Source organism: Chelonia mydas, chromosome 9, assembly GCF_015237465.2.
Source record: "Chelonia mydas isolate rCheMyd1 chromosome 9, rCheMyd1.pri.v2, whole genome shotgun sequence".
Taxonomy (NCBI): Eukaryota; Metazoa; Chordata; order Testudines; family Cheloniidae; genus Chelonia; species Chelonia mydas.
Genome location: NC_057855.1, coordinates 59882200 through 59908732, shown reverse-complemented (window position 1 = coordinate 59908732; position 26533 = coordinate 59882200). Strand labels below are relative to the sequence as shown.

Here is a 26533-nt window from a genome sequence, read left to right as displayed (position 1 = left end):
GCCTTCCCAGCACCCAGCCCCGCTAGACCAGGGCCTCAGAGTCCTTTAGATAAATTCTGCCACTCCAACAGGCTCTGCTCTTCCCCCCGCCCACTCAGGTGACAACCCTGTTAGGATCCCGTACAGCACAGCCTCCCCCTCACATGAGATCTGCACCATGCAGCTTCCCCTAGACCCTAACCCTCTTCCACACCCACCCTCTTAGCCCCCTTCAGACCAGGCTGGCTTGCGTGGATCACCTGACCCACGACTAGCAAGGGTGGGAATGCAAAAAGCTCATGTGCTAGGCAGGAAAATAACCTTTTAGAGAGGCCAATACAAACCCACCCCCCTTCCAGGCCACCTGTCTCCAGCAGAATGCAAAAGGTTTCAATGCAGTATTTCCAGTCAGGCCAGAGCCCACAAACCCCAGCCATGACAGGCACAGGTCTCTGCTGCTCTGGCAGGTATCCATGCTGAGGATCCCACCCTGGGGGGGCCAGCTCCTGCCCTTCCCCAGGGCAGGCAGCGCATGCCAAAGCACTACCGTGAGGCTGCTCCAGCCGCTGCAGGGCAGAACAGCCTGGCCCAGGATGAGGGAGCTTTAGCCAGCTCCTGTGCAGTATGCTGACCTTTGGCTCTAGAGCGCTCATCCAAACCAGCTAGTGCCAAATGCTGTCCCCAGCCTCTGAGCAAGCCTGACAAGCCGGCTGACGCTCAGCATGCCAGGAGATGCGACAATGGCCTAGATTCCCCGCTGCACCTGGAGAAGGGGCAACACCCACAAACACCCCCTTCTTTTGGGGGCACTTTTCTATCCCCCCAAAAGAACCCTCAACTTCTTCTCCCCAGCCCCACCAAAGACAAGAGCCAAAACTAACTTCCTGTTCAGCTCCGCCTTCAGGCATGGAGACCCACAGCACTCTGGGCTGGACGCATGCAGGGAGACCACTATCCTCCTCCTCCTACATCCAGCCTGCTTCTGCGGAGAGCTAGTCACCTGCTGCCCTAGGAGCTGCTCACGCGCTCAAATCAGCCATCCTTAGAAAGGAAACCGGCAAATTGCAGCCAACCAGTTAGCCAGCCTGAGAAGAGCTCTGTGTAGCTCGAAAGCTTCTCTCTCCTCTCTCGCACCAACAGAAGCTGGTCCAATAAGAGGAACCTCCCTCACCTCGTCTCTCTCATATCCTGGGACTGACACATCTACACCATCACTGCAAGCTAGGGAGTTAGCATTCCCCTGCCCCAGAGCATGCTGAAGGGGGCCCAGCAATACACACTGGGTCCTGGGCAGGTATTGCCGACATGGTATTGGGACTCCCTGTGCATCTCCAAGCCTCGGCCAGGCTAACATATCTCAGCAGAAGAGAACCTGCTCATTGTTCCTTTGGGCAATGCCATTCCCTTAGTTACACCCCCTCGGGCCACACTAGGATGTTTATCCCCACCCAGGATTGGAAGATGGCTCCAGCTCCTACACCACAGCTGCAAGTCCCAGTGAATGTCTCCTTTTAATCCAGCCCCTGCTGCTCTACTCTTCATTCTAACAGGCGGACATCCCGAACGTCCAGCTCCCTGCTGTCTGGCGGCTCAAGCGCTGCGTAGTGAGACTTCGTCTGGCCTGCCACGTGGTGCTTCTGCACACTCAGCCCCAAGGTCCCACTGGCTGCTACAGAGCTGGCTAGTTGCTAGCAGCCCTAGCGCGCTCTCATACTACAGGCACGTTTTGCTCTATAGCTGAATCCCTGGTTTGGATCACGTGTTCTCTCCCCTCCCCTCAGACGTTCTGGCTTTCATTTGTCCAGGTTCAACCCCACTGCTGTTTCCTTCCCGCCCAGCTAGCTGCCCATGACTGCGGGTTTAACACAGTCATTCACTAATGCCCTTAGCACTCTGACATTCATGTTCTCAAGCCTGCTGAACTGCCCCCATTCGGTCCCCCCAATGCCCACCCTGCTGGTGGTGAATAGCTATATTCAGGCTCCACTCCGTACAGAGTGCGGGCACCTCCCTTTGCCTCATTCTCCTGGCTACTCATGTGAAGCAGCTGAGACACTACATAGCTTTGGACTCCCCATTCACTTCCTAAGGGACAGGGCTTCACCCGCAGTGTGTGTTCCCAGTTTTACATCAACCTGGAGGAGTGCCACTAGCTGCATGCAGTGCTGACCCGCAGGTACTGCTATTGGGAATGCACCTGCCACCCAGAGCGAACCCTGTCCTATACACACACATCCGTGGCAACCCAATTGCCAAGTGGACTTGCTTGGCAACTGCCCTTTTCCAGACCTGCTGGGTAGGGTTTCCCATGCGCGGCCTTAGGGATTCCCCTCAATCACAGGACACACTTTCACAGAGGCTGTCTGAATGAGCGGGACCTATCGGCTTTACAGTGCTAGAAATCACGTGCAGGTGAAGGCTCGCTCTCTCTCACGGCTCTAAACTCCACAGATCTGGAGCAGCACGTTGACAGCAGTGAGCATACTCCAACTACAACTTTTATCCTGCAAAGCAAAGGCCAGAGCTTGAAATCCTTATCCCAGGGCTGAATCTACACCACAGGCCTTTTATCCCATCTCAGGGCTCGTCTACACTTAACAAGCAGCTGCGTCACTGTAGCGCTTCCGTGTAGCCACTACCAACACTGACAGGAGGGGTTCTCCTGTTGGCATCGGAACTCCACCTCCCTGACAGGATTCTCCCATCAACTAGTGCTGTCTACACCAGGAGTCAGGGCAGTTTAACTGTGTTGCTTGGGGGGGGTTGATTTTTCACACCCCTGAGCGACAGTTATAACAACCTAATTTCCTATTGTAGGCCAGGGCTAAGGGATTACATGGACATGACAGCTGCATAACACTGGCAGGTGCCAGCTCATGCCAAGACTGAACACTGAAAAATGCATAGCTGGACTCTGGCTCGCCTGTGGGTTAGTACAGTTAAAACAGATAGTACTGTTACAAGAATCGGAGTAGCAGCTGTGTTAGTCTGTATTCGCAAAAAGAAAAGGAGGACTTGTGGCACCTTAAAGACTAACCAATTTATTTGAGCATAAGCTTTCGTGAGCTACAGCTCACTTCATCGGATGCATTCTGTAGCTCACGAAAGCTTATGCTCAATTAAATTTGTTAGTCTCTAAGGTGCCACAAGTCCTCCTTTTCTTGTTACAAGAATGTGATTAGTGTTTGTGGAATGCTTGTAGGATGCTGCATGTATTAATCCTACTTAGAACAGCTGCTCCCATCGTACAAGGTAACGTTTAAACATTTGCTCAGACTGTAAATCCCCGCAGGCAGGGGAGAAGCATTGTCCAGTGTGAATTACTCATTCACTACAAGAGGTGTTATCCCGTGCCCATCACGAAGCACTACTGTGTCCAAATGGGCCATTGTAGAATAAGGACTTTGTTGATTGTTTCCCCCACAGCTCTGAGGAGGGGACATGCCCAAGCCCTCATCCCATCCCAGCTTGAATGCTGGGGGAAGGGAATAAAAAGTCCTGTTAAGGAGAACTGATTATTCCTTTCTTTGCTGCTTGAAATCTGAGGGGTGAGGATTTCTAAGGGCTTGTCTACACTAGCACTTTACAGTGCTGCAACTTTCTCACTCAAGGGGGTGAAAAAACACCCCCCGAGCGCTGCAAGTTTCAGCGCTGTAAAGTGCCAGTGTAGACAGTGCACCAGCGCTGGGAGCTATTCCCCTCATGGAGGTGATTTTTTTTATAGCGCTGGTGCTACAACTACACAGCCACATTAAAGCGTTGAAAAAGCTGGGAATGGTGACAGGCTGCACTGGATTCCTACCAGGGCACTCTTCACTTTGGCTTGTAGATGTCTGACTAACTTGGAGCGCCCTCTCCTCTTGTGCTGGCAGGGAGGAAGGAGTTTCTCCTTTCCTCCCTTCTTCACCCATTAGCCAGCTGCTCCAAAGTCAGCAACCCTGGGAGACAGGTCGCCCTGCTGTTCCCCTCCTCCCTGCTGGACGAGAGGCAGAGGCTTTCTTGTCCCACAAGATCACTCCCTGACGCCCCACCTCCTCTCCTGGTTCGCTCTGCTCTGTGAGCACAGCCTAGGGCAGCAGCACAACTTCGCACGTTAGCAAGCCTCTGAGCAGCTGCAGGAGGAAACAAGAGGCTGGGGCAATCCTCTGATGAGTTAGAAGAATGGGGGAGAGGGAAGGACAGTGGCTCCTTGCCTCCTCTCCCCCAGGCAGCGGTGGGATTTGAGTCCCTGACTCTGCAGTACAATCAGCACATGCAGAACGAGGGTTCCTAGCACTGCCCTGGCTTTGCTGCCACTGCTCAGCTAGTGGCAGTTGCGAGAATTACCAGACTGCTTCATTCTGCTGCTGTGGCAAGTATCAGGCAGAAAGCGTGCCTAAGGGCTTTCCTCAAGCTATGGCAAGGCCCTCCCCGGCCCCAGGCCTCCACACAGACATGCAGAGATGGAAGCCATCCCACCAAACTCTTTTTGCAGCTAACAGAGACCTCTCCCCCAGCAAAAACATAACCTTCAGAAAGCCTTCCTCATTTCTGAAACCCATTTCCCATGCATTGATTCAACTCACTCATGGGGGGTAAAGCCAAGTCAGATTTTGCAGACAGATTCACCTTGGGCACTGAGATCCGTCAGGAGAATTTCTTACCCAATAGAAAATGTTCTAAGGAAATTACACACACCTGAAAGGTGCCATCTCCACCTTAACTAGAGTCACTATGAGGCACACAGGGGCTAATTCAGTACTGTAGAGTGTACCTGTCTGTTCTAGGCCCACAGCAGTGCCTTCTGGCACCAACACTCCCTCTGCAGCAGTCTCCCCCTGCGCTCACCAGGAAAATGGGAAAAAAGTCTAAGTTCTCATTTTTTACAGTGAGTTCAAACAAAAACCACTGAGAAAGCCTCCTCAGCATTGGCTTATATTACCTTCTCTAGGAAGCTGTCTTCTCCCTGAGAGGAGAGCAGGATGTGAGAGAGAGAGAGAGAGAGGAGGAGAGCATGATTAACAGAAAGAACCTGATTTAGGATTAAGCAGAAAAGAAACAGACTCTGCTGCCTGAGACCCCACCAACACTGCCTGGCAGCTACTTCTCAGATGTTTTGCTGATACCACTGCTGTTAAAGCTGCAGCAGGAGATTTAGATCCCAGTTAGCAGGAATGCTGGTCACATGATGTAAAGGCCTGTTAGGATTCCAGTGAGCACCCCCAGTGACCTTGTAGCATTGCTCAGCACTCAGCAGACTCCCATGGCCAGAGGTGGAAACAGGCGCCTACCTGGCAGATTTCTCTGTCCACTCCCCGAGTCTTCACAATCAGCATCAAGTGTCCCTGTACAATCTGACCTGCCCAGTTTCTCCTGTGACTATTTCTGTGTGCGTGGCAGCGGGTGAGTTAAAGATGGCCATCAGGAACTTTGTGCAGTCACGGGCAGGAAAACACATGCTCCAAAGGCCCAGAGCGAGTCAGCCTCAACCTAACTGTACTACATGATAACGCCACCTCTTTCAAATAGCAGAGTTCTCCCGCACCTTCCAGCCTGTGTACATAGGGACCGCTCAGCCACCATGGAAAGGCAGCAAAGCCCAAGGGGGCCTGGGGTCAGGAACCCCCAAAACCTAGACAAAATGGGCTCCCCTTCCACAGCACTAGGTGATTGGGAGCAGAGATAGGCAATATAATATTAGGCTCTGGTGACACCCGACAGCCACATCACAGAGAGAGTGGCTCACTTTATTGCCTGTCCCACCAGGGCACTAGCCTTCTGCTTGCCTGTCCCCTTTCTGTGGTCAGTACGGTAACAATTTTTTTCAATTTTGCTGCGTGAACACCATCCGCTCCTGTGGATGCAAACCCTCCAACAGGCTACTCTGGGTCCTGGACTGGCATTCCATCTGACAGCAGAAATGGTGCTGGTTCTTAAACCACAACAAATCATTATCACCTGGCCCCTGCAAGCACATTCAGAACTGGAGAGAACCATGCACAAACACGTCTCCAGCTACACTCGCTATTCCACACCAATCCAATTTCCAGACCCTCCTTCAACCATTCTGTCCTGTTGCCTTTTAGAGATTATCTCCATTCCGGATCACAGTCCAAGTCAAGTTGGCCTTAATTTGAGCAAAGCTTTTGATGCAGTAGGCTTGTTTCACTATCTAAACTCAACAACACCGGAGAGATAACAGATCTCTTCTCATGACCTCCTACAGCTCAGTCTCTGTATCTATAGGTTTCAGAGTAGCGGCCGTGTTAGTCTGTATTCGCAAAAAGAAAAGGAGTACTTGTGGCACCTTAGAGACTAACCAATTTATTTGAGCAATTTATTTATAGGAGGAACTCAAAGATCACTCTGCTCATACACAGAACAAGCACATCTGCCAAATGTGCATGCTTGGTGTGAAGCCATCATGTGTGTTGAGGGTGCTATCGCTAGTGTCTGTTGCTATCACTCTCTCTGAGCTTGCTCTCAGCCTCGGAGCAAGCCCCATAAATCCAGTGCCAGAATAAATATGGGGAATTGATTTTGGCTTTAGAAGAGCCCAACAGTTCGTTCAGGTAAGTCACTGGCAGCATTTGGAAAGGACTTGTATTTCCTTGTGCATCCAAATCAGGGCCAGCCTCTGGCATTTTCTGACAGTCTCTCTAACAGCTACTCACAGGACTGCTTGGAGGCAATGTCTGGAAATGGCAGACTCATCTTACACTGTGCCCTGAGCTGACCATAATCAGCACCCCCTAGAATAAAGGTTTCCATAAGGAAACCCAGGCAATTCTAAAGATGCAGCGGGAACACGACCATGAGGGTCTGGGTTAGCTTTTCATTCCATTAAATATGAGAAGTGAAGCCCTCAAGAGAGGTTGGGGTTGAAAGCACAGAGCAATGAAGAGTCCTTAGGGGAACGTGAGGAAAGCCAGGGTGCAGCGTGTGGAGGGGAAGCAGTGGCGAGCTAGGACCATTACCCAAGTGAGGGAGGTTAGCCCTTGGGAAATGCGGCCATTTTTAGGAGGGGGAGAGTTCAGTGTCTGGTTAATAAACCACAGTGCAAATCTCAGGAAGCAAGTTCCCAGGAGCTTCAGGACCACTGCTCCTTACCAGATCGACAAGTTTGGTGACAGGAACCTCACGGATTGGTCGTCTCATTCGGCACAGAGCCTCCAGGGAGGTGCCGAAGCAGCTGGGCAAGTAGCTCCCACTGATTGTGAGGAAGTAATCCTTGCCTCGGTCCAGGTGAAGGACAAGGATATCCTCAATTCTGTCCTCACCTGAGTTTAGGAGGGTCACAGAGTCCTTACTGACATACACATCCAGGGAGATGTCCACAGTCTCATCTGAAACAGGGAAAGGGCACAGATGGACTTGTAGAACCCCACAGTGGAAAAGTAATGGAGACCTCATGGACAGACACAGAGCACAGGAGAAAGTTGGGCAGAGAGGCAGAAATCCAAAGGGGAAAGGGAGACAGACGGCTCGTGATGGTGGGAATGGTGACAAACAGCAGGAGAGAGGGAAAGGACAGAATGGTGGTGGCCTTAGCCAAGACACTACAGAGACAGTGTGTAAAACTCACTCGGCTCCAGGTACCCCTCACAGGGCTCGGCCCGAAGCCATGGTTTACAGTACTGGCTATCATTAAGTTTGGGGATGAAGAAGAAGTGACAGGTGACCTGCCCGTTGTTGGTGATCTGGAACTTCTCCTTCTGTAGCTGCCGGAACTTCACTTTCTCAAACACAAACTGCAGAGCAAAGAGAAAACAACTTTTCTTATTACCTGCAGGGAACTGTAGTTAGGTATAAGGACTCCACATCACCATCAACAATGGGGAGGTAAGTACACCTACCAGCATGCTTGCTGAGAGGTTAGGGCAATGCACAATTTCTAACCCAATACCTGGTTGTGTGGAGGTGACTGAAGTTAGTTTTTGGCACATTTGTCCACACTGCCGTTTAATAAAACATTACCAGACCATGTCTACACTACAGCTGCTATAGGCCGTGCAGCTGTGCCACTGAAGCACCGTAACGTAGACGCTTCCTACACTGACGGAAGGAGTTTTTCCATTGATATAGGTGGTAACTAGGTTGACAGAAGAATCCTTTTGTTGACCTAGCTGTGTCTACATTAGGGTTAGATCAACCTAATGGTGGTACTCACAGCGTGACATTTTTTCACAGCCCTGAGAGATGCAGCTAGGTCAGCCTAAGTTTTAAGTGTAGACCAGGGCCTCAGACACCTTTAGAGAAATTCTAGCCCTTCTGCAGCTGCTGCTCTTCGGGAAGCAGACAAGGAATTCATTTCTGTTCTCACCTCTCTCCGGCTAAGCTCCAGTGAAGGAAGGAAGTCATTCTCCATTCTGTCCATCATACGAACAATATCCTCAAACAACCTCCGGTACCTCTGCTCATCCACAATCTTCACCTGCAGGAGATCAGATCACACTCACTGAAGGTGTAGGCCTTAAGAGTGTAAACTCCCTTAGTGGTTTGTAAATAACTGAAGCAGAAGCTGAGGAGATTCTTGGGCATTTCACGTGTGCAGCTTTGAAGGCTGAAGATTCGTCCAGTTGTTCCCCCAAGTCTCATGGGTAATTTCATGCAAGTTATTATACCTGGAGTAATGGTACTGGTGTCTTTTTCTGGCCAATGGGCACCAGGAAGGATCTGCTATTTGCAGGAAATGCTCTAAGGCCATTCTGCACCTAGTAGCACAGGCACTCTGCAGTCTTACCCCAAATTCCTCAGGATTTCAGCCTGCTTGATTGGGTAAGAGGAGAAAGCAATGAGTTGTCTAGGAGACCACCGTAGTTCAGAGAGTGGGAGAGACGAATACTGGACACACGTGCTGGCTCCGCCCAACAGGCCAGGGATCTCAAGTCTCTTCCCTCCCACAGCTTATATTCAGCCATTCACAACCCTCCCAGCAAGCCAGAAGCACCCCAGAGTTCCTGTTTCTCCAAGCAGAGCAGAAGCAGCATCATGGGAGTCGGTGCAATCGTTTACAGGTAGCTCGTGGCCCCAAGGAGGAGCCAGCTGCAAACAGCTCAGTGCACCCATCCCAGTGGCAGACACATTGGGGTCACACCTTAGAGCCTAAGAAACACTGTTAAAGCAATCAATGGCTGGAGCCTTCCTGCTGAATACTCTGCACGTCTGCTGTGTAAACTCCAACCATTGTCTGTGTCAACATGGCACAAAGCTGCTCTGGCACTGCACAGCCGACCTGTGCTGCATATGAGAACAGCAGCTCTTGTGAGTCCCCTGCTGCAGAGACCGAGGTAAGTGAGGCTGCCCAGCTCCAGCTCCCAAGCGGCTATTACTCATTTCTGCTCGCCCCCCTCCCTTTTATATCAATACAAACATGGGTGTTTGTATCCCTTGCTTCAGCAGATGGATCCTTTAATTTGGAACTTCAACCAAGCGTTCTCCCCTAGCACATCAAGTGACAGTTACCCCGATAAGGAACAGCGAGCTGACTGGCTTGTGGTCGCTGGTTTTCAGGTCCATGTGACTGCGGTACCGGAGCTGATTAATGTTCCCCCCTCTCCAGAGGATTCGATCGCACCAGGCTGGCACGCGACACTTCCCACTGCAGATATACAAGTTAACAGGAAATCAGACAGTCCTCCTGTCCATCTGACCATTCCCCTCCTCAGCCAGATTGGTCTCTGCAGGACACACTTCCTAGGGCAGCATCTGGAGTGATGGGGCTCCCACCACTTTCCTCATCCAAAATGTTACCATTCTGAAATCGCATCCCATTACCTCTGTTCTCCTCTCTCTGCCCCCCTCCCAGGGCTACAGTCCTACGCTGGGGGTGGCACCCTTCTAATACCTAGTTAGGCTCCCTGCCCCAGTTGTCAGCTAGCCCATATACATGAATTTAATGCCCCTGATCTATTCATCATCCCCGCAATCGCTCAGGTTGCTCTTCTTAGCGCCTGTTAACATCTTGCTGGTACTGCAGTGCTAAGAAGTGGAATGGGCTCAGTGGGGGCTATCACCATAACCTGAGGCTTCTGCATATGTGGCCCCAAGTTGCATTAGCTTCTTTTGTTACCACACTCCGGTGCAAGCTCCAGTTTAATTTACTGCCCCCACTGCTGAAAGTCTATTCAGCTGTTCCTGCTTTCCAGGGTCCTCGAGTCTGTGTTTTGGATGATCTTTCCCCAGATGAATTTGCATGGGCAAGAGTAGCAGAGTAGTCTTCCCCTTTAAGGGCCTGCAGAGCCAGGGAGCAGCAAGCCTTGGCCTAAGGAGAAGCCCAACAGGCAGGTGTTGGGATCCAGCTGAGCAGCAGCTAATGATTGGCTCTGATTCCCAGCTGGAAGATATAAGGACCCAGTTCTGTAAGGGGAGGGGGGGGGCCAGTAGAGAGAGACACTTTCCTGAGCAGCCGCAGAAGGCTAAAATGGGGCAGGTAGGCCCCGTGGTGCCCCTGAGGCTAAGCGAGATCTGCGATCCTTGAGTTCCTGGGAGGAAGAGGACCCTGCAGTGCCAGCCCAGGACAGGACTATCATTTTTGTTTCCTGTCAATATTTCTTGCCTTTGTGTGGTAGAGGAATCAAAGAGCCTGTGCTGAAGGCTAAACCAGAGTTCGGCATGGCTGACTGTTCTGTCCTCAGGCCCACCAGACTACAGCAAAGCTGACTCCTTCTGAGACTATCTGCACTTACTCCTAACCCCTCAAGTGCCTTGTGTTTTGTCTCTCTGTCCTCAGAGGTATTCCCCACACCTCTCAGACGAATATCAACTGTATGTTTCATTCATTGGCCTCACTGACGTTCTGCATTAGCAAAAAGCTCCGTCCCAGATAACGCGTCTAGTCCATTTGTGAGGGATCCACGAGGCTATTCGATGTCATGCTGATGGCTCTAGGCATGTTTCCAGGAGAAGGATCAGAGTCTCATAATTCAGCCAGGGAAGGAAGCTGTGTGGCAAGATGCTGTTGGTGTCACAGGTTAACCGGCCACCATCAACAGACTTACCTGGAATCCCAGCGGTCCGTTTTAGAGTCAAATTTGTACGTGGGGATGAATTTAATCTCTCCCTCTGTGAAATCAGCAAAAGCTTTCTTATGAGTCCGCTGAATATTCAACTAGAGGCAGAAAAGGAACAGCCTGTCAACACAACAGCAAAGTCTTCAGAACTCTGCAGAGCAGAGTTACAGGCAGAGCCCATTTACTCCGCAGCCATGGACTCTGTCACAGAACCCACCCCTTACGACAGAATCGTGCCCCCAGACAGACACTTTCATTACAAAACAGAGCTGCTCCGAGTGCAAAGAAAACCTTCCAAAGACAAACCAGGTGCAAACTGACATAGTGCTGCCTGCCTGAGTCTGTACACAGCATGAACCAATAGACAAGGGAGCCAAGCCATTCATCTCAAGCAAGTGTTAACTTTGAAACCTAATGATGACAGTTAAGCAACTCCATTGCTAACTACTTCACTGTTGGTCATTTTAACAGAAACCTACAGCTGGTGTGCTTGGCCGACAACGCCAAACCAGCTCTCATAAGTCTCCTACCCAGTTACAAAACCTCCTAAGTTCCCCTAACAGCATCAAAAATTCAGTTAGTTATTTTCAATACAAAATTCTGCAGCATCCTGGAAATTAAGTAGTAAGAGGCAGCACAAAGTCAGATTTACTATCACCATAAATACTCCAAGGGACACTGCACTGATTGTATTGTTCCTTTTGTGTTTCATTGGATAAACCCCCCTTTTTGAAATGTACCTAACGCTGCCCCAGAATTTCCAATGTGCTGCAGGGACATAGTTCACAGCCCACACCCGTCAGAGAACTCAGGTCCAGCTTGTTGAGGAGCACACAAGGCCTCAGTTACAGGCAGGAATCCCCAGCGCTCCTGCAATACACTTTCCAGGGTCCCTCTGAGCTGTGACTGACCTCAGTCAGTGTTCCCGCTCTGTCTTCAAGAGCTGGTGAGAGGAGCTGTTGAGCATGCAGCGTGTATCTCTGAGCTTTAATACACATTCCTACAGCCTAAACATCACATCTTTTGGCCAGAGACACTTTTTAATATTTTTAATGGGAACTAAAACGGCAAGAAACAAACACACCCTAGAGCCATGTCTAGATCTCATCACCAGAGGATACATGCCAGCCTTCCCAAGTGTAGGGATATATTAAAACAGGATGACCCAATACCCACATGGCTGAAGTTCACTTACCTGGTCATATGTCAACAGCTTCTGAAGCTCAAGCTTACTGATCAGAGTTTTCACCTCACTGGCATCGGGGAGGCACAGCCTGTAGTTTAGGTCTCCCAGCCAGATGACAACACTACGCACAAAGGCAAACATGGAAAAGAAAAGCCTGCAGTTCATATCAGAACTCCCATGGGAGAGAGAGATGGGGGTGTCAGATTGAAAAAGGGGTCTCTCGGGATAGCTAGAGCACAACAGGACATATAAGAGAATCAAAATATGCTAGCAGCTGCCACTCCTGTAAGTGTCTACAGAGACAGCATCCCAAAGGTGGGTGATCTATATGGGATCAAGCAGTCAGCCAGCTAACAACACAGAGATTCCAAGGACAGAAGGGCCCATTGTGACCATCCAGTCTGACCACCTGGACAGCACAGGATAGCGAACTGCCCCACAATAATTCTTGTGTGAACTAGAGCAGATCTTTTAGAAAAACAGCAATCCTGATTTAAAAATGCCAGTGATTGAGAATCTACCAGGATCCTCAGGAAGGGCTGCTGACGTTTTCCTTAGCCTGAAAACAATGTGGAAAAACCCACCAATATTTTCATGAAATGAAACAAATAAGAGGAACAACACAATTCACTGCACAGTGGTATTTATCTCTCCAACACAAGGCACACACATCACCCACAAGGTAGAGCTTGCACTTCTGTAAGGCATGCATAAGAACACAGCAGCAGAGTCCCCTGCCTACCCAGCAGTTAGGCCTTTTGCTTCTGCCCTTGGATTCCACACAAGTCTACCAGTTTGTTTGCTTTTCCAGTACCTAGTACATTACCAAGATCTGACCAACCCAAGGTACCTATGCTGAGCACACAGACTGGTGCTGAGCTGGCAGGACATACATGCAGGTCTCTTAAAAATTCACAAATCTAAATGCAGCTGTCCTATCTCATTGTTCTACCCACTAATCATAGAATCATAGAATATCAGGATTGGGAGTGACCTCAGTAGGTCATCTAGTCCAACCCCCTGCTCAAAGCAGGACCAATCCCCAATTTTTGCCCCTTTTCCCTAAATGGCCCCCTCAATGATTGAACTCACAACCCTGGCTTTAGCAGGCCAAAGCTCAAACCACTGAGCTATCCCTCCTCCATCACATCCCTCTCTGCAATCACCACACCAATGACAACTCCTGTTCCCCTCACACATAGGCTTCCAGACAGTCCTATAGCCTTCTCATCACTTCCCAACAGGTATAACAAGAACTTTGACACTCTCATAATTTTCTTAGCCTTTTACAACAAAGTTTATATTCAAAGATTCAAATCTGAGCTCATTTCTAGAATCAAAAACCTTGCAGACTATGTGAGCTGTTCATGTAAATCCTTCCAAGTAACAAGAGCTCAAAAATGAACAAACCAGAAAAACCTGGAATAAAACCCAGTTCGTCTGTTGCTCTAGAAACGCCCCAAGTTTTCCACAACCATGTAATAATCAGCCTTTGACTCAAGAGTGCCAGCTGCTGAGATGAGCACACTACAGACTTCTTGCAAGGGAATGGTACTAGAGACAGGTTGGCCCTGTGAGCCATTACAAGAACACTGTCCAACTGCACCAACAGGAGTGTTAGTGTAGACCAGGCTCTGGCATTTTCCTCACCATGTCAATTAACCTGCAGGTTTATCTACACTTGGGCTCTTCTTGGTAGCGATTTCTAGCTAAGACTCCCCAGACCTTGGAGAAGGAATGTGGAGTTGGAGACTCACTCGTGTTTCATGATGCTCAGCTGAGGCAGGCCCTGGTCAGGAGGCAGGAAGCTTAACCGGGCACAGATATCCTTGTAATCCTGGTTCCGCCGCTCAAAGTCCTCCACATGAGCAGCAAGGTGGGAATTGACAATGCAGAAGGTGGTGTTGTGGAATACAAATCTCACAGCCACACCGCCCTTGTTACCCTGGGGACAGAGTTACAGGTGAGACTGTTACACAAACACATACAGAAGAGGTTGGGTAACAGATTGAACAGGAGAGAGCTGGGGAAAGGCACGGAGACAATGAAAACAAGAGGCACACTGACAGGAAAAGAGGCAGCAGGGATGAGAGAGTAAGGCAAGACACCGTACCGCAGACCACATTTCACACAAACTTACACCAGAGTCAGCTATTCTGAGGCCATGCACCCACAGACCAAGACCACTCACCATTTTCCCCATGATTCCAGTCCCCACAGTCTCTGCCATGATATCCGTGATATAACTCAGTTGATCCTTCCTGGCAAACACAACCAGCATCATCCCAACCAGACGGACCACCTGCACCTGCAAAACAAACAAATAAATATTCCATGAGTTTCCAGGTCAGCCGTAATGCAATCCCCGATTTCTCACCCCCTGTGCTGCCTGTCTCCAGAGTCTCTTCCCATCTCCCATGGTCCCCCAACACTCCACATACAGCACTAGCTTGAGGACTCCCTGCACGACAGGTGGAGACTTGGGAAGTCTATGGTCCTCCGACAGCACCCGTAGGGGATGCTGCTGAGCTCATGGCTGTTCAGGTTCTGGCGTATTCCCTTGAAGCAGTGCCCCACTGTGAAAAATTTGAGGCTTCCCAGGTGCATTGTAGGATACAGATTGGAGCCACATAGCAATACTATGGTGTGAGGGATAGCTCAGTGGTTTGAGCACTGGCCTGCTAAACCCAGGGTTGTGAGTTCAATCCTTGAGGGGGCCATTTAGGGATATGGCGCAAAAATTGGGGATTGGTCATGCTTTGAGCAGGGGGTTGGACTAGATGACCTCCTGAGGTGGTCCCTTCCAACCCTGATATTCTAGGATTCTATGAATACTAAACTAAGCTCCCACCAACAACACCTCGAAGAAGGAACTGACCAAACTAGTCCTGAACCTCACAAAAGGCCTGAGCTCAGGTCCCAGGATGGCTGGAGTTTATTTCTGCTCATCTTTGCTTATACAGAAGTACAGCAACCTGGTGGTAGAGCTCACGGTTTAAATTCCCAACTCTTTGCATGAGTGGTTTCAATGTAGGGGAAACAGCAAGCAAGCGAAGCATCCACAGAGTCAGATATGCCTGACCTGCAGGCTCCACAAAGCAGCATCTCTGGGGTCCTATGCAATGCCTGCCTCCCAGAGAGCATTTGCTCCTTCTGCAGGACGGAAGAAGGGAGGTCATTCTCTACTGTTCTGCTCATCCCACAGCCATTAACATGGCACCTGCGTGCACAGTCTCTTGCTGCATGGATCCTGGCTCTGCCACTGTCTCTTCTGGGTGACTCTGGGCAAATAACTTCACCTGTAAAGTTACCTTCCATACTGATTTTACCAAGGTGCTTCTTTACTTTTTTTCTTTATAATAAAGTTCTGTTTTTTAAGAATCTGATTCGTTTTTAGTGTCCTAAAAACCCAAGGATCTGGTCTGTGCTCACCTGGTTTACCTATTTGGTTGGCAGATTATTCTCAAGCCTCCCCAGGAAAGGGGGTGAAGGGGCTTGGGGGGATACTTTAGGGAAACAGGAACTCCAAGTGGTCCTTTTCCTGAATCTTTGTCTAACTCACTCAGTGGTGGCAGCAGCACCCATCCAAGGACAAGGAAGGATTTGTGCCTTGGGGAAGTTTTTAACCTAAGCTGGTAGAAATAAGCTTAGGGGATCTTTCATGCGGGTCCCCACATCTGTACCCCAGAGTTCAGAGTGGGGAGGGAACCCTGACAACCTGTAATTTGTGTCACTGGGCTCTACATAAAATAGTAGTGCACGGATGTCACAGCAAAACATGGTAGGGGAGGAGGAAGGGGAAATTAACTAATGTCTTAAGACAGAGCCACCTGCCAGAAGGCCTGCTATACCAGCAAGAAAAGCTGTAGTGACTCAGGCCTGACACATCATGAAGGAGCCAGCTAGCAACATTACAACTAAAGTTACTCTTTCCCAAGGCACAGTCTCCTAGCTAACTTCCCCTATACAAGCAATTTAGTTCCTTCAAGGAAAAGCTATTCACTTGGCTCCTTAGAACAAGACACACCCGGTTTTTATAGTTGCGGAGCTACCAAAACAAGGGAAATGTGGAATTTGACCCGCCTCTGCCTCTTATTGCCTGCGTATAGGAAGGACACATCTCACACTGAGCACCTGTCCTGTCAGCTCTCTGGGGGTATTTTTTTGTTGTTGCCCCACTCATGAGACACCCACCAAATGGCCAGGGACCTGTTATTGAAGGATATTTCTGCCCTACAACTATCTCCAGATTTATTCTAGTCCCACAGTGACTCTCCCTGCACAGGAAACTATTCCATCAGCGGTGTCAGGTACACATCCTTGGGGACTCTGCTCTTGGCCATTTTGGTTGGGTGACGTATGGACCATCTGAGTTGGGAAAGTGTGAGCTTCATTCCTGCCCCCTTTCCAGTCCCACCAGCTTGGATGCCAGAGGAGATGGTTGAGTAAGACTCACTTTCTTATACTTGGCCTTGGGGTGCAAGGCCTTCTCCACAGCAGCCAGCCACTCATGCTCCTTCGCAGAGTCCAAGTAGAAAAAAGCTTCCGTGCTGAGGTCCAACTCCTGGAACCTAAAAACAAGTCAATTTAGGACACAACCCCTCTCTCCCAAACCAATCTCCACTCTGTACCCCCATCAGAAGATGGCGCTGCAGGAGGCCCAGTCTGAATCTCTCTATCATCATTCATCCCGGAGGAAGGTCAACTGGACCTAGCTCAAACGAAGGCACTATGGCTCCCTTGCAGTGTCTTACAGGCCCCTTCCAGAGACCATTTCCCTGAGGGGCATTAGTCTGGTCTGCTTTGCTAATGCCGAGGATGAGCTGGTTCTCAGCTGGTGCCTCACTGGAGGAAAGCTGCTCTGTTAGGTCAAGAAATCTACTTGACTTTTGGCTGCTTCTTTGCATTGTTCTGACTACTCCAGCCCTGTGAAGGAGATTCCCCTCCCTTCCGAGTCCCAGGGTACATGCTAGGCAGCAGTGTAAAGTTTGGAGTCCACTAGGAAGCCTGGGAATTTGAAATGAATAAAATCCACCAGTGTCCAAGGGAAGGGAGCGAGACACAAGATGTGTATGTATAAATGAACAGGAGTTCATGCCTCACCCAACACAGTAGACATCTGGGGGCTCTGAGTCACAGACTAGCCAGGGTTCCAATCCACTGTCCGGAGACTGGCCATTCACATTCCACGTTCCCACAAAAAACCTGCAATACACACAAGAGCAGCCATGCTGCTGGGGCAGAGCTTTACTGAATAGGTCCAGACTCTCTAATGCACACAACATCAAAACAGGGAGTGTCTGAATTGCATGATGGTCCTGTGTAAAAAGGCCCGTGAACTAGGTAAGGAGTGTGAACTACACACAACATGAAGAGCTCTGTCCAAGACCGCAAAACACAGAGAATTCTGCGCATGCCACATTTCTAATGTACTAGGGATGTCACAGAGCTCTGCAAAGTAAAGGACACCTCACTGGGGGCCTACCTACATGACACACACCATGCTTTCTACATGCTGAAAGTGAATTCCATGTTGGCAAAAAGGCACCAGATTGGCAACCATGAAGGCCTTTGTATTTATAAGACAATGCAGCATGGGCAACAGCAGTGCAAGCTCCCGCTACCTCGCCTCTGCCAACATGCCTCAGTTCTGCTTGGGGGAGTTCAACCCCCAGCCCCTGGGCTGAGATTACCCATAAGGACACCGGGAAGTGCCAATAAGATGGGTGTAGGGTGCTACTGTGGCCACCTACGAACTCGACTGAAACCCCAATACTTGTTTCGCATAGGCCATCCACCAGCAGGAGCTCATTTTGAGACCTGGGCTGGGTTCAAGGCAGTAGCCCACAGAAGCTGGGAAAATCTCTGCTTCTCACTACCCCTACATACACTGTGCCTCGCGGCTATGGCTCTAGGGGCAGCACTGACCTGAAGCTCTGGATGTTGACATATTCCTTCTCTCTTTTGGCAAGGATGTGTTTGATGAGACCCTCTCTTTGCCCAGAGTGCGTGTTGGGCACAAACAGCTTGCGCATGGTGTTGGTTACTTTTGGCTGGTCTCTGGCCACACCTTCCCTCTCTCGATGAAACCTAGACAGGAGACAACAAAAGACTTCAAACTGTGGTTACTGCCTAGGATACTGGAGGGTAAAGGCAACAGCTCTGGGATGCTACTTACTGCCTATTTTGCGGAGGGAGAGGGGGAGGCGGGGGCTCCCGGCGAGATCCCATTTGCTGGTTTTGTAAGTTTCTTTTCTTCTCCAAACTTATGGCATTGAAATGATCTTCAAAGCCTAGAACCCCTGTAATGACCGAAGCCTGGGTGGTGAGATTGAGGCCCAGGTGAATGTTCTTCAGAAAGCAGCTTAACAAGAACCTAGAGGGGGCAACGTAACTCTGGAAGGGGGAAGAGAGATCCCCATAGGAATGTGGGTGTGGCAAGGGGTAGCAGTGTTATACCAACTCTGATGGTGCCAAGAGGGTGAGGGGAAGAGACGCTGACAGAGGCGAGGGGGAGGAGAGAGTGAGGAGATGGACAGACCAAGGGAGTGGAGAGACAATTATGAACCAAGAGGGACTTTGGCAGAGGGAGATACAGTACGTCAATAAGACATCAATCCATGGTAACATCACATTAGGAGCAGGAGGTGGGCTTTTGTGGGAGTTAGTGGGGGGATGGAGGAAAAGCACTAATCAGGCTCCTTCCGAACAGGACCAATGAAAATCAAAGCTCCTGCAGAGGCCACAGTTTTGTATGTATCCCACCCTACCACTGAAAATAAGGACCCCATGACTGTGCCCTGAACACAGGGCTGCGACTGCCGAGGTGGGACTCATTCCAGTACCTGAAACAGATGACTGAGGAGGAGCTGGGAGGTTTTTCTCCACCTGATACCAGCTGGCTGGCTCCCTGTGCTCAGGAAGAGGCGCTTTCAACTGGGCTGGAGAAGGAAACATCACTGTCAGAAACTGCTCGAGCCCCAGAGACACACACATGGCTGTAATTGTGGTTACCTTCTTGTACGTTCAGCACTTTGGTGAGGAACCGAAGGCAGCGTTCCTCATCGGGGATCTCAAAGAGGCGCTCTGGTGTGCAGTCTCCCTGTATTCTTATCTTGCAGCCAGCTTCAGACATACAAAACACACACATCAAGACACAGACAGGTTCGGCTTCTTGACCTTTAAACCCCGCCCATGAACAAGCCACTAGCTGCCATTTGCTCCTCTGGGCTCATGATGGAAGTCCTCATTTATTTGCAGTCATCTTGACAATTAGTCTATTTTAAAAAGTGAGTTTGAGGCAGTGTCGGGTCCTCCTTGTGCCCCTGAGACTCCCACCAATTTGTGGGTGGGAGGGGGTTCCAATGCCATTTTCCTGATTTTTAAAACTACTTCTCTCCCCTGCTGCTGTGTGAAAGACACTCACAAATAACAGAGGAAGCTGCCTTCACAAAGGAAACAATGACACTACAAGCACCAAATGCAGTTAAAGGCACAGTGTCAAATGGGGACAGGAATCCAAGGTGGTATTTGTAGCAGTAGACACACATTTTCAGACAGAGTGATTCCAGATCCCCAAGACAAGCAGCCCACATGCTACCAAAGATAAGCTAATCCTCAAGTGCATCTGTTCTCCCCATCTTCCACTGCGCAAAGCAAAGACAACCTATACTTGTCTATGCTGCATGCAAAGCACTGTGGGACCCTGGAGGGTATGAAAACCTCCTAAGAGGCCCTGATCAGGTTACACTTCCAATGTGGGCATCGTGTACTGCCCCTGCACTCCAACCATGGGGCTGCTTCTGTGGCAGCAAGGAGTAGAGCAATAATATAGGACAGAAGCAGGAAAGCGAGGGGCTGGCAGGTTAAGTTCCGGGGAAAGTCAAACAGGCTCACAGGGAGGGGTTTTGGGAGAAGCATTAAGGGAGAAGTCAAAACTCAGCCAAGTGACACCTTTTGATCTAAGTATTTAGATCATACTCCTTGTGGTAATGAGCATTTTCCAAAAGAGTAACAAAGCCAGCCAACCCCTCTACAGCCTTACAATCCACAACTAGCACAGGGACAGCAAGTGGGGTAGAGCAGAGGACAAAAGGGGAGTAGACAAGAGGGGGAGGCAAAGTGGGTGAAACAGGAAAGAGTGTGTGTCAGTGATGGAGAGATGATACATTTGTTGAAGAAAGCTCTCATCATAACAGACTCACTGTTTGTAGCTATATCAATCAACAGAGTTTCTTCAGCCTCTGGGAAACAAGAGAGAAGGATCAGGAAAGTTCAACCCTGTCCAGGAGCAGAGACTCAGTACATACAACACAAGCACAATGCCTGCCTTCAACACAAGGAGATCCCAGGCCCCAGCAAAGGAACAAACTGCTTCCATATCTCTCACCACTAGTAGTGGCACTACTGGAGAGAGTTACGACCCCACAGTCTGGGCCAGACTGGACAGAAGTCCCCCTGCAAAAGGGTCTCTTCAAATTCAGGGAAGTTAGACAGCGGTGTGTTTAAAATGAAAGGTACCAGCCTGCCAGTCCTGGAGACTGACTCCCCAAGTGCAGCATGAGCAGTAACAGTAGTGCTAACTCCCCACATACACAGGTCCACCAACAAGTCTCACGGCTCGTCTACATGGAGAAATTTACCAGCACAAACATGCCATAGCTATACTGGTATAATGCCCCTTGTGGACACTTATTGCAGAAAAAGTGTCCCCCCTCAAGGAAGTATCACAGGACAATTATAAGGTATAGTTCTGCCGGTAAATTTCCTCATGTAGACAAGCCCTCAGTCCGTTCAGATCCCATTTCCCATTCTATCTTTGGCCTCTCTGGAGCTGCCAGTAGAGAGGGCCATTTGATGCCATTCCAGGCAGTGGTTTTTGACACCAACACCTACCAATGAGGAACTGGACCGAGGCTCCCCAACCCACATTTATATCGAGATGGACCAAATCCCCACACCAGTTTGGGAGAGGTAGGAAGCTGTAATCATAACCTCTGAGTTTTAGTTCCATGGGGAAGTCCCAATCTGTACAGCCAGGGGAAAAAAAGCAGTGGATTTCTGGCTGAGGGGTAGGTGCGGTAGGGTCAGTACCTTGCACACATCTAAATCGGCTGTTGATGGGAATGTTATCCTGGTCAGGTGGGTCCTTCTCCCGTGAACGGATAACCAATCTGGAAACAGAGAGAAGCCTCATAACAGCACAGAAACTAAAAGATTCTAGAGCAAAGGTGTTGCTGACCTCATGACTGTATTTCTCCTGGAACCAAAGAGACCACAGGCCCTGCTCTCTATCTCTACGTTGTTGGGGATAGTGAGGAGGAGCATTTATCACATGACATACGGGGAGATGCATGCAAAAATATGCATATGGAGGAACCGCTCTCAGAGATGCACATGATAAAGGAAGCATGCTAAACTCCCTGGTCATGGGTCCACAAACTATACCAGAGGAGCTGGGGAGTTGACTGGGGACCCAAAACCAGGAAGCAGGGCCACTTTTCTGTCTGTTTAGAGCAGCGGTTCTCAAACTGTGGGTCAGGACCATGTTTTAAAGGGGTTGCCAAGACTGGCATTAGACTTGCTGGGTCTTGGGGCCAAAGCCCCAACCCTACTGCCTGGGGCCAAAGCCAAAGCCCAAGGGCTTCAGCCCTTGGTGGTGGGGCTCAGGCCTCAGTACCCACGGGTCATGTAGTAATTTTTGTTGTCAGAAGGAGGTCACGGGACAATTACGTTTGAGAAACCCTTGGTTTAGAGGACAGCACTCCAAAGTGATTGGGAAGACTCCAAGAGCAAATGTGCTGATGGCGGTGGCAGGGGCCATTCCATTTCTCAGGCCTTTGCTACCCTCAAAAGTTGTACAGCTTTAACTCATCTAGTGGTACAACTCCCTACTGTGCGGGCAGTTATAGCGGCATAAAGGGTCTTTACACTAGTAAAGCTATTCCTGTATGGGAATAAGTTATATGGACACAAGGTACCAGTATAACACTATGGCTGTATCCACACTAGCAGTTATAGCAGAATAACAACTTTAGTTTAAAAAAAATCACTTTGTTAAGTAAACCAGTTAAATTGGCACAAAATCTGTTTGTATAACAGGCCACAGTGCTGTTCCAGCTACACCTAGTAGCTTGTACGCGGTGCAGGGAAGGATCTACCCTTAAGTCCTGCATGGAAAGGGCCTTTCTTGGGAAGCTCCAATATAAGTTCCTATTTTCTCCTCTTTATGTTCCTCAAAGAAAAAAAGAAAAAAAACCTTCAACCACCTTTTCAGACATGCGAGTGATTTTCTCTTTTCACATGGATTTTAATTTGGTTTCATGAAGGTTAAAGCTTTAACTTTTAATTGTAATAGGCTCACAACAATAGTTGTCAGTCTGACATTAAGAGTTCCACCTCAGCACTCAAGAGCATAAGGACAATCTGCTCTTAATTCCAAATGCAAGACAGAAGTTCAGCTACTCAGAGCAAAGCAACCCCAAGAACATATTGAAGAGTCACTGCAAACTTTCCAGATAGTTGCCTACCCACTAACAGCAACTAGGGAAAAAAATCCATCTGAATTTTCTTTTCTTTACTATAAAAAGATAAAAACCTAGCAAATGTTTCCTGTAACCTTCAGTATAACATCACCCTGGGGGGTGACACCATGGGGATTTCCCTAATGTACCCCATCTCCCAGGGAGCAACACTCCAGAAGACGTCACTGTACTAACCAATCACAATATTCACACAATGCTGCTGAGTCTATTCCAGAAAGACTTCACTGTACTAACCAATCACCCAGGCCCACACACCGGAGGCAAGGGATACTAATGGAATCAGGGCAAGGGCAGAGATGCTCAGACAGTAGAGAAGAGGAACACAGTCCCACCAAAGCCTGCTCACTCCCTACAATAGTATGGGATATGCCCACCTTTTCCCAATACACTAACCCCTGGTGGGAATCTCTACACAGCTGCCCCTGCCAACATAGCCCAGGTGAAGACTGAATAATTCCTCTGCCTCACTCTGCCAATGTGCCCCCCGAGGGCGGGGGAAGGAAAAGGCCGTGCCATGACTCCAATCTGTCAGTATGCCCCAAAGAGTCCCTGCCACCTGCCAGCCTGGAGCCGTTTTCAACCCTGCGCCCGGGAGCAAGAGTCACTGTGGGCAGGCAACCTCCCTGCGGAGCCGGGGCAGCCGTGTGTGCTACTCACTCGCACTGCCCGTGGCGCTGGGAGAGGCTCAGGACACAGGGCTCCCTCCGTCCTGCTTTCACCTCCACAGCATAGGCACACGGCTAAGGAACTCAGCAATACCGCGGGCAGTAGTGTCCCCTCAAGCAGCCCGCCCGCCTTCCTCCGGGCGCCGGGGTCCCCCAGCCCGCCCCTCCCCCGGGGCCGCGGTCCCCCAGCCAGCCCCGCCCGCCCGCCCGCCCCTCCCCCGGGCGCCGGGGTCCCCCAGCCAGCCCCGCCCGCCCCTCCCCCGAGCGCCGGGGTCCCCCAACCAGCCCCGCCCGCCCCTCCCCCGAGCGCCGGGGTCCCCCAGCCAGCCCCGCCCGCCCCTCCCCCGGGCGCCGGGGTCCCCCAGCCAGCCCCGCCCGCCTTCCCCCGGGCGCCGGGTCCCCTCGGGCTCCCCGTCCCAGCCAGCGGATACATCGAGGCTCCAGGCCGCGGGCGGCGGCAGCGGCTCCATGGGGAGCGGAGGGATCCGGGCCAGGCCACTCCCCGCGGCCCGGTCTCCCGGCGACTCACGGCCGAACCGAGCGCGCAGCGACCGGGGCCGGACAGAGCGGCGCCGGCCGGGCCCGCAGTGGCTGGTGCCCCCTGCCGGCCGGAGGAGCTCACCGCAGCGCGCCGGCTCCACCCGCCCTGCCCCGCTGCCCTCGCCTTAGTCAGCTCTGGGCCCGCACCTCCGATGCTCTGGGCACGGGGGCCGCACCGGGGCTCAGAGCAGGGCGACCCAGCCACGGGGCCATCAGGCGACACCCCCCAGCCATGGGACCCCCCCTCAGCCACGGGCCCGCGGGGCGAGACCCCAGCCACAGAGCGGCCGGGAACATGCTGGCTCACATCAGGGCAATCCAGGCACAGGCCCGCTAGGTGAGACCCCAGGCACAGGCTGCTGCCACAAGGCAGCAACGGCCCTCACCGCCCCAGCACTGATTGCAAAGCCCAGCTACAACCATGGAGGCTCTAGAACTCTGCCGAATGAGCCTGCCCTGCCACTTACAGCAATGCTAATGAGCCTGTCTCTGCCCTGCAGAAATGGGGGCGCCGCTGAGTGATTCCAGGGCAGGGCCTGTGAAATGCTGGGTTCCTACAGCAGGATTTGTTATGAACCTCAGAGTCTCTCCCTACCACCTCAGTTAAGCTGCCTTTTGGGTTTGCATAGTTAATAGGAATGAAATGCTTGGTAAGCCTGCTCTGAAATGAGAACCAAATTGCAGATATTGGCTCAGCTGTTCAAACCCCAGACAGCCCTGGTGATGACTTGTGGAAATATTTGCAGTTATTACCAAATAAAAACACTGCTACATCCTATCCAGAGAGTCCTGACAAATTATTCCCTGGTTCAGTCACAAAATCATCTCTGTCTTATTCAAGTAAGTAGGAAGGAGTGAAATTAGTTTTTATCGCTGTAGGCTAAAGTGTTCCTGGAACCACCAATCCCCCAAGGTGGGTTTTTTCTTAATTGTGTGAGAAGATGTAAAAGGTGAAAGAGTGGACAGGTATGTCAGGGAAGCTCTTCCTGGTGTGGAGACTTTACAAAAGGCAGCCGGATCTCCACCCTGCTCTCTTTGGCAGCCTCTTTTCCTGCTGTTGCATCAGCTCCTGCTCTGGGATAGATTCCTTTTCTTAAGCTGCAGCAGCCTCTCTTTCTGCAGCCAGTAGTTCTCCCTCTCCAGGTTGCCTTGGCTTTGTCACTGTGCCTAGGGAGTGCTGTGCTGGGTTTGAAATGCAGATTTTGAACAGGGAGGTAGGTAGTTAACTATTGGAACAGCTTTCTGAGGGATTCTCCAAGCACTTGGAGAGTGACTGTTTTTCCAAAACATGTACTCTAATACAACCACTAGTTGTGGGGGCTGATGGAGGAATTTCTATAGCCTGTGTTATGTAGAAGGACAAACTAGATGACTATAGTGGTCCCTCCTGGTATTAAAATTAATGAACCATCTTGGTCTGTTTCTATAGTGATTTTGTAATGTGGCTGGAAACCTCAAACCTCCCCCTGCAAAAAAATGGTTTAGAGGTTGGCTTATGCCCTGATTCACGAGAGTTTAACTCCCTTCCAAACCACTGCATTATTTGATTATTTGGGACCCTCACCACTCTAACTTTGGCTAGTCTTGCTATGCAACACTGCTTTGAACACTGCTAAGCTCTTGGTCTCCATGGTACCTCCTAATGCTGCTGCCATTCCCTTGCTGAGTGCTCATTACGGATGGAGCTGCATTCTGTACGTCCAGGGATCCTGATGACAGTTGCAAGGCACATTGTTTTAGGAATATAAACTGTTGGGAAGCTCAGTGGTGTCACACGAGTCAATGTGCTGGCAGAAGTGGACAGGCAGGAGGGCTGTCCTGAAATAAATCATCCACATGCCATTGGGATGAGTGGGACAGTTCCTGTCCCTCGTAGTTACATCGTCAGTGGCTTGTGCACGTGAGGAAGTCATGGCTTGGTGGGACTGTGAGATCACAAGAAGCTCCCTTTTCCCCTCTCCCCACCCCTTTTCTCCTGCCTGTTACTTATTGGCAGGATACTGAGGTCACGGTACTTGGCAGAGAGCTGGCCCTTGCTCAAGAAGCAGAGCAGTTGTTTGTGACTGGCCTTGAATTGTGAATCCGAACCCTGAAGCCATACTGAACAACCCCATATCACTGGCTTGTGATCACTATTCCTCCACACCCAAGCTGGTGGAAAAATGGCAGAACCTTTCATTGCAAATTGACTCAGGCCCATGAGGGAAATGACCAAACAGGGTCCTGACGTGCAGCTTACTCAGTAAAACAAGGTTCTCCCACAGTGACCAGTCAGTGAACAACCCCAGTGGGACCATGTTAGTGGCTGAAGATGTACAAATGCAGGAGATAGCTCTGGCACTGAGAGCATGGGCCAAATCACTGCAGCCTAGCAGATCACATCCTGCAGCTAGGTGCCTACTGATACTACACTGATCTGGGACACCCTGGTACACACACACACACCCTTGTGTTACATGCACACGTGTGTGTGCGCATCACTGCCAGGCTCTGAAGTTTTTCACTGTGCTGTTTGAAATGTTACAGTCTCTCTCTCTCTAAATAGTTGTGGAAAGTTAGTTATTCATGATTGCGAGAGTGAGGGGCTGATAGCATGGACAAGAGCCAGTTACAGGATGTACCACAGGA

At 50.4% G+C, this 26533-nt stretch overlaps 1 protein-coding gene across 5 annotated transcripts in view; it reads right to left on the bottom strand.

The window, feature by feature from the left end:
- OCRL (OCRL inositol polyphosphate-5-phosphatase) overlaps positions 1–24605 on the bottom strand; it is a 29524-nt gene extending 4919 nt beyond the window's left edge. Inside the window, exons 1-19 of one of the 5 annotated variants that reach the window (XM_037908796.2) lie at positions 23797–23951; positions 23358–23428; positions 21250–21329; positions 20361–20399; positions 19171–19281; positions 19002–19097; positions 18335–18458; positions 18085–18246; positions 17260–17361; positions 16613–16727; positions 14348–14464; positions 13914–14101; positions 12166–12277; positions 10959–11068; positions 9424–9559; positions 8282–8392; positions 7544–7709; positions 7069–7304; positions 4901–4924 (exon numbers count right to left, since the gene is read on the bottom strand). In XM_037908796.2, coding sequence (XP_037764724.1) covers positions 4901–4924; positions 7069–7304; positions 7544–7709; positions 8282–8392; positions 9424–9559; positions 10959–11068; positions 12166–12277; positions 13914–14101; positions 14348–14464; positions 16613–16727; positions 17260–17361; positions 18085–18246; positions 18335–18458; positions 19002–19097; positions 19171–19281; positions 20361–20399; positions 21250–21329; positions 23358–23428; positions 23797–23835 — 2139 coding nt within the window. In that variant the 5' untranslated portion in view covers positions 23836–23951. Of the gene's footprint in view, positions 1–4900; positions 4925–7068; positions 7305–7543; positions 7710–8281; positions 8393–9423; positions 9560–10958; positions 11069–12165; positions 12278–13913; positions 14102–14347; positions 14465–16612; positions 16728–17259; positions 17362–18084; positions 18247–18334; positions 18459–19001; positions 19098–19170; positions 19282–20360; positions 20400–21249; positions 21330–23357; positions 23429–23796; positions 23952–24372 lie in introns of those variants that run through there. The other 4 variants (XM_037908794.2, XM_037908795.2, XM_043522416.1 and 1 more) reach the window with 4 other exon arrangements.
- Positions 24606–26533: the final 1928 nt, after the last annotated feature.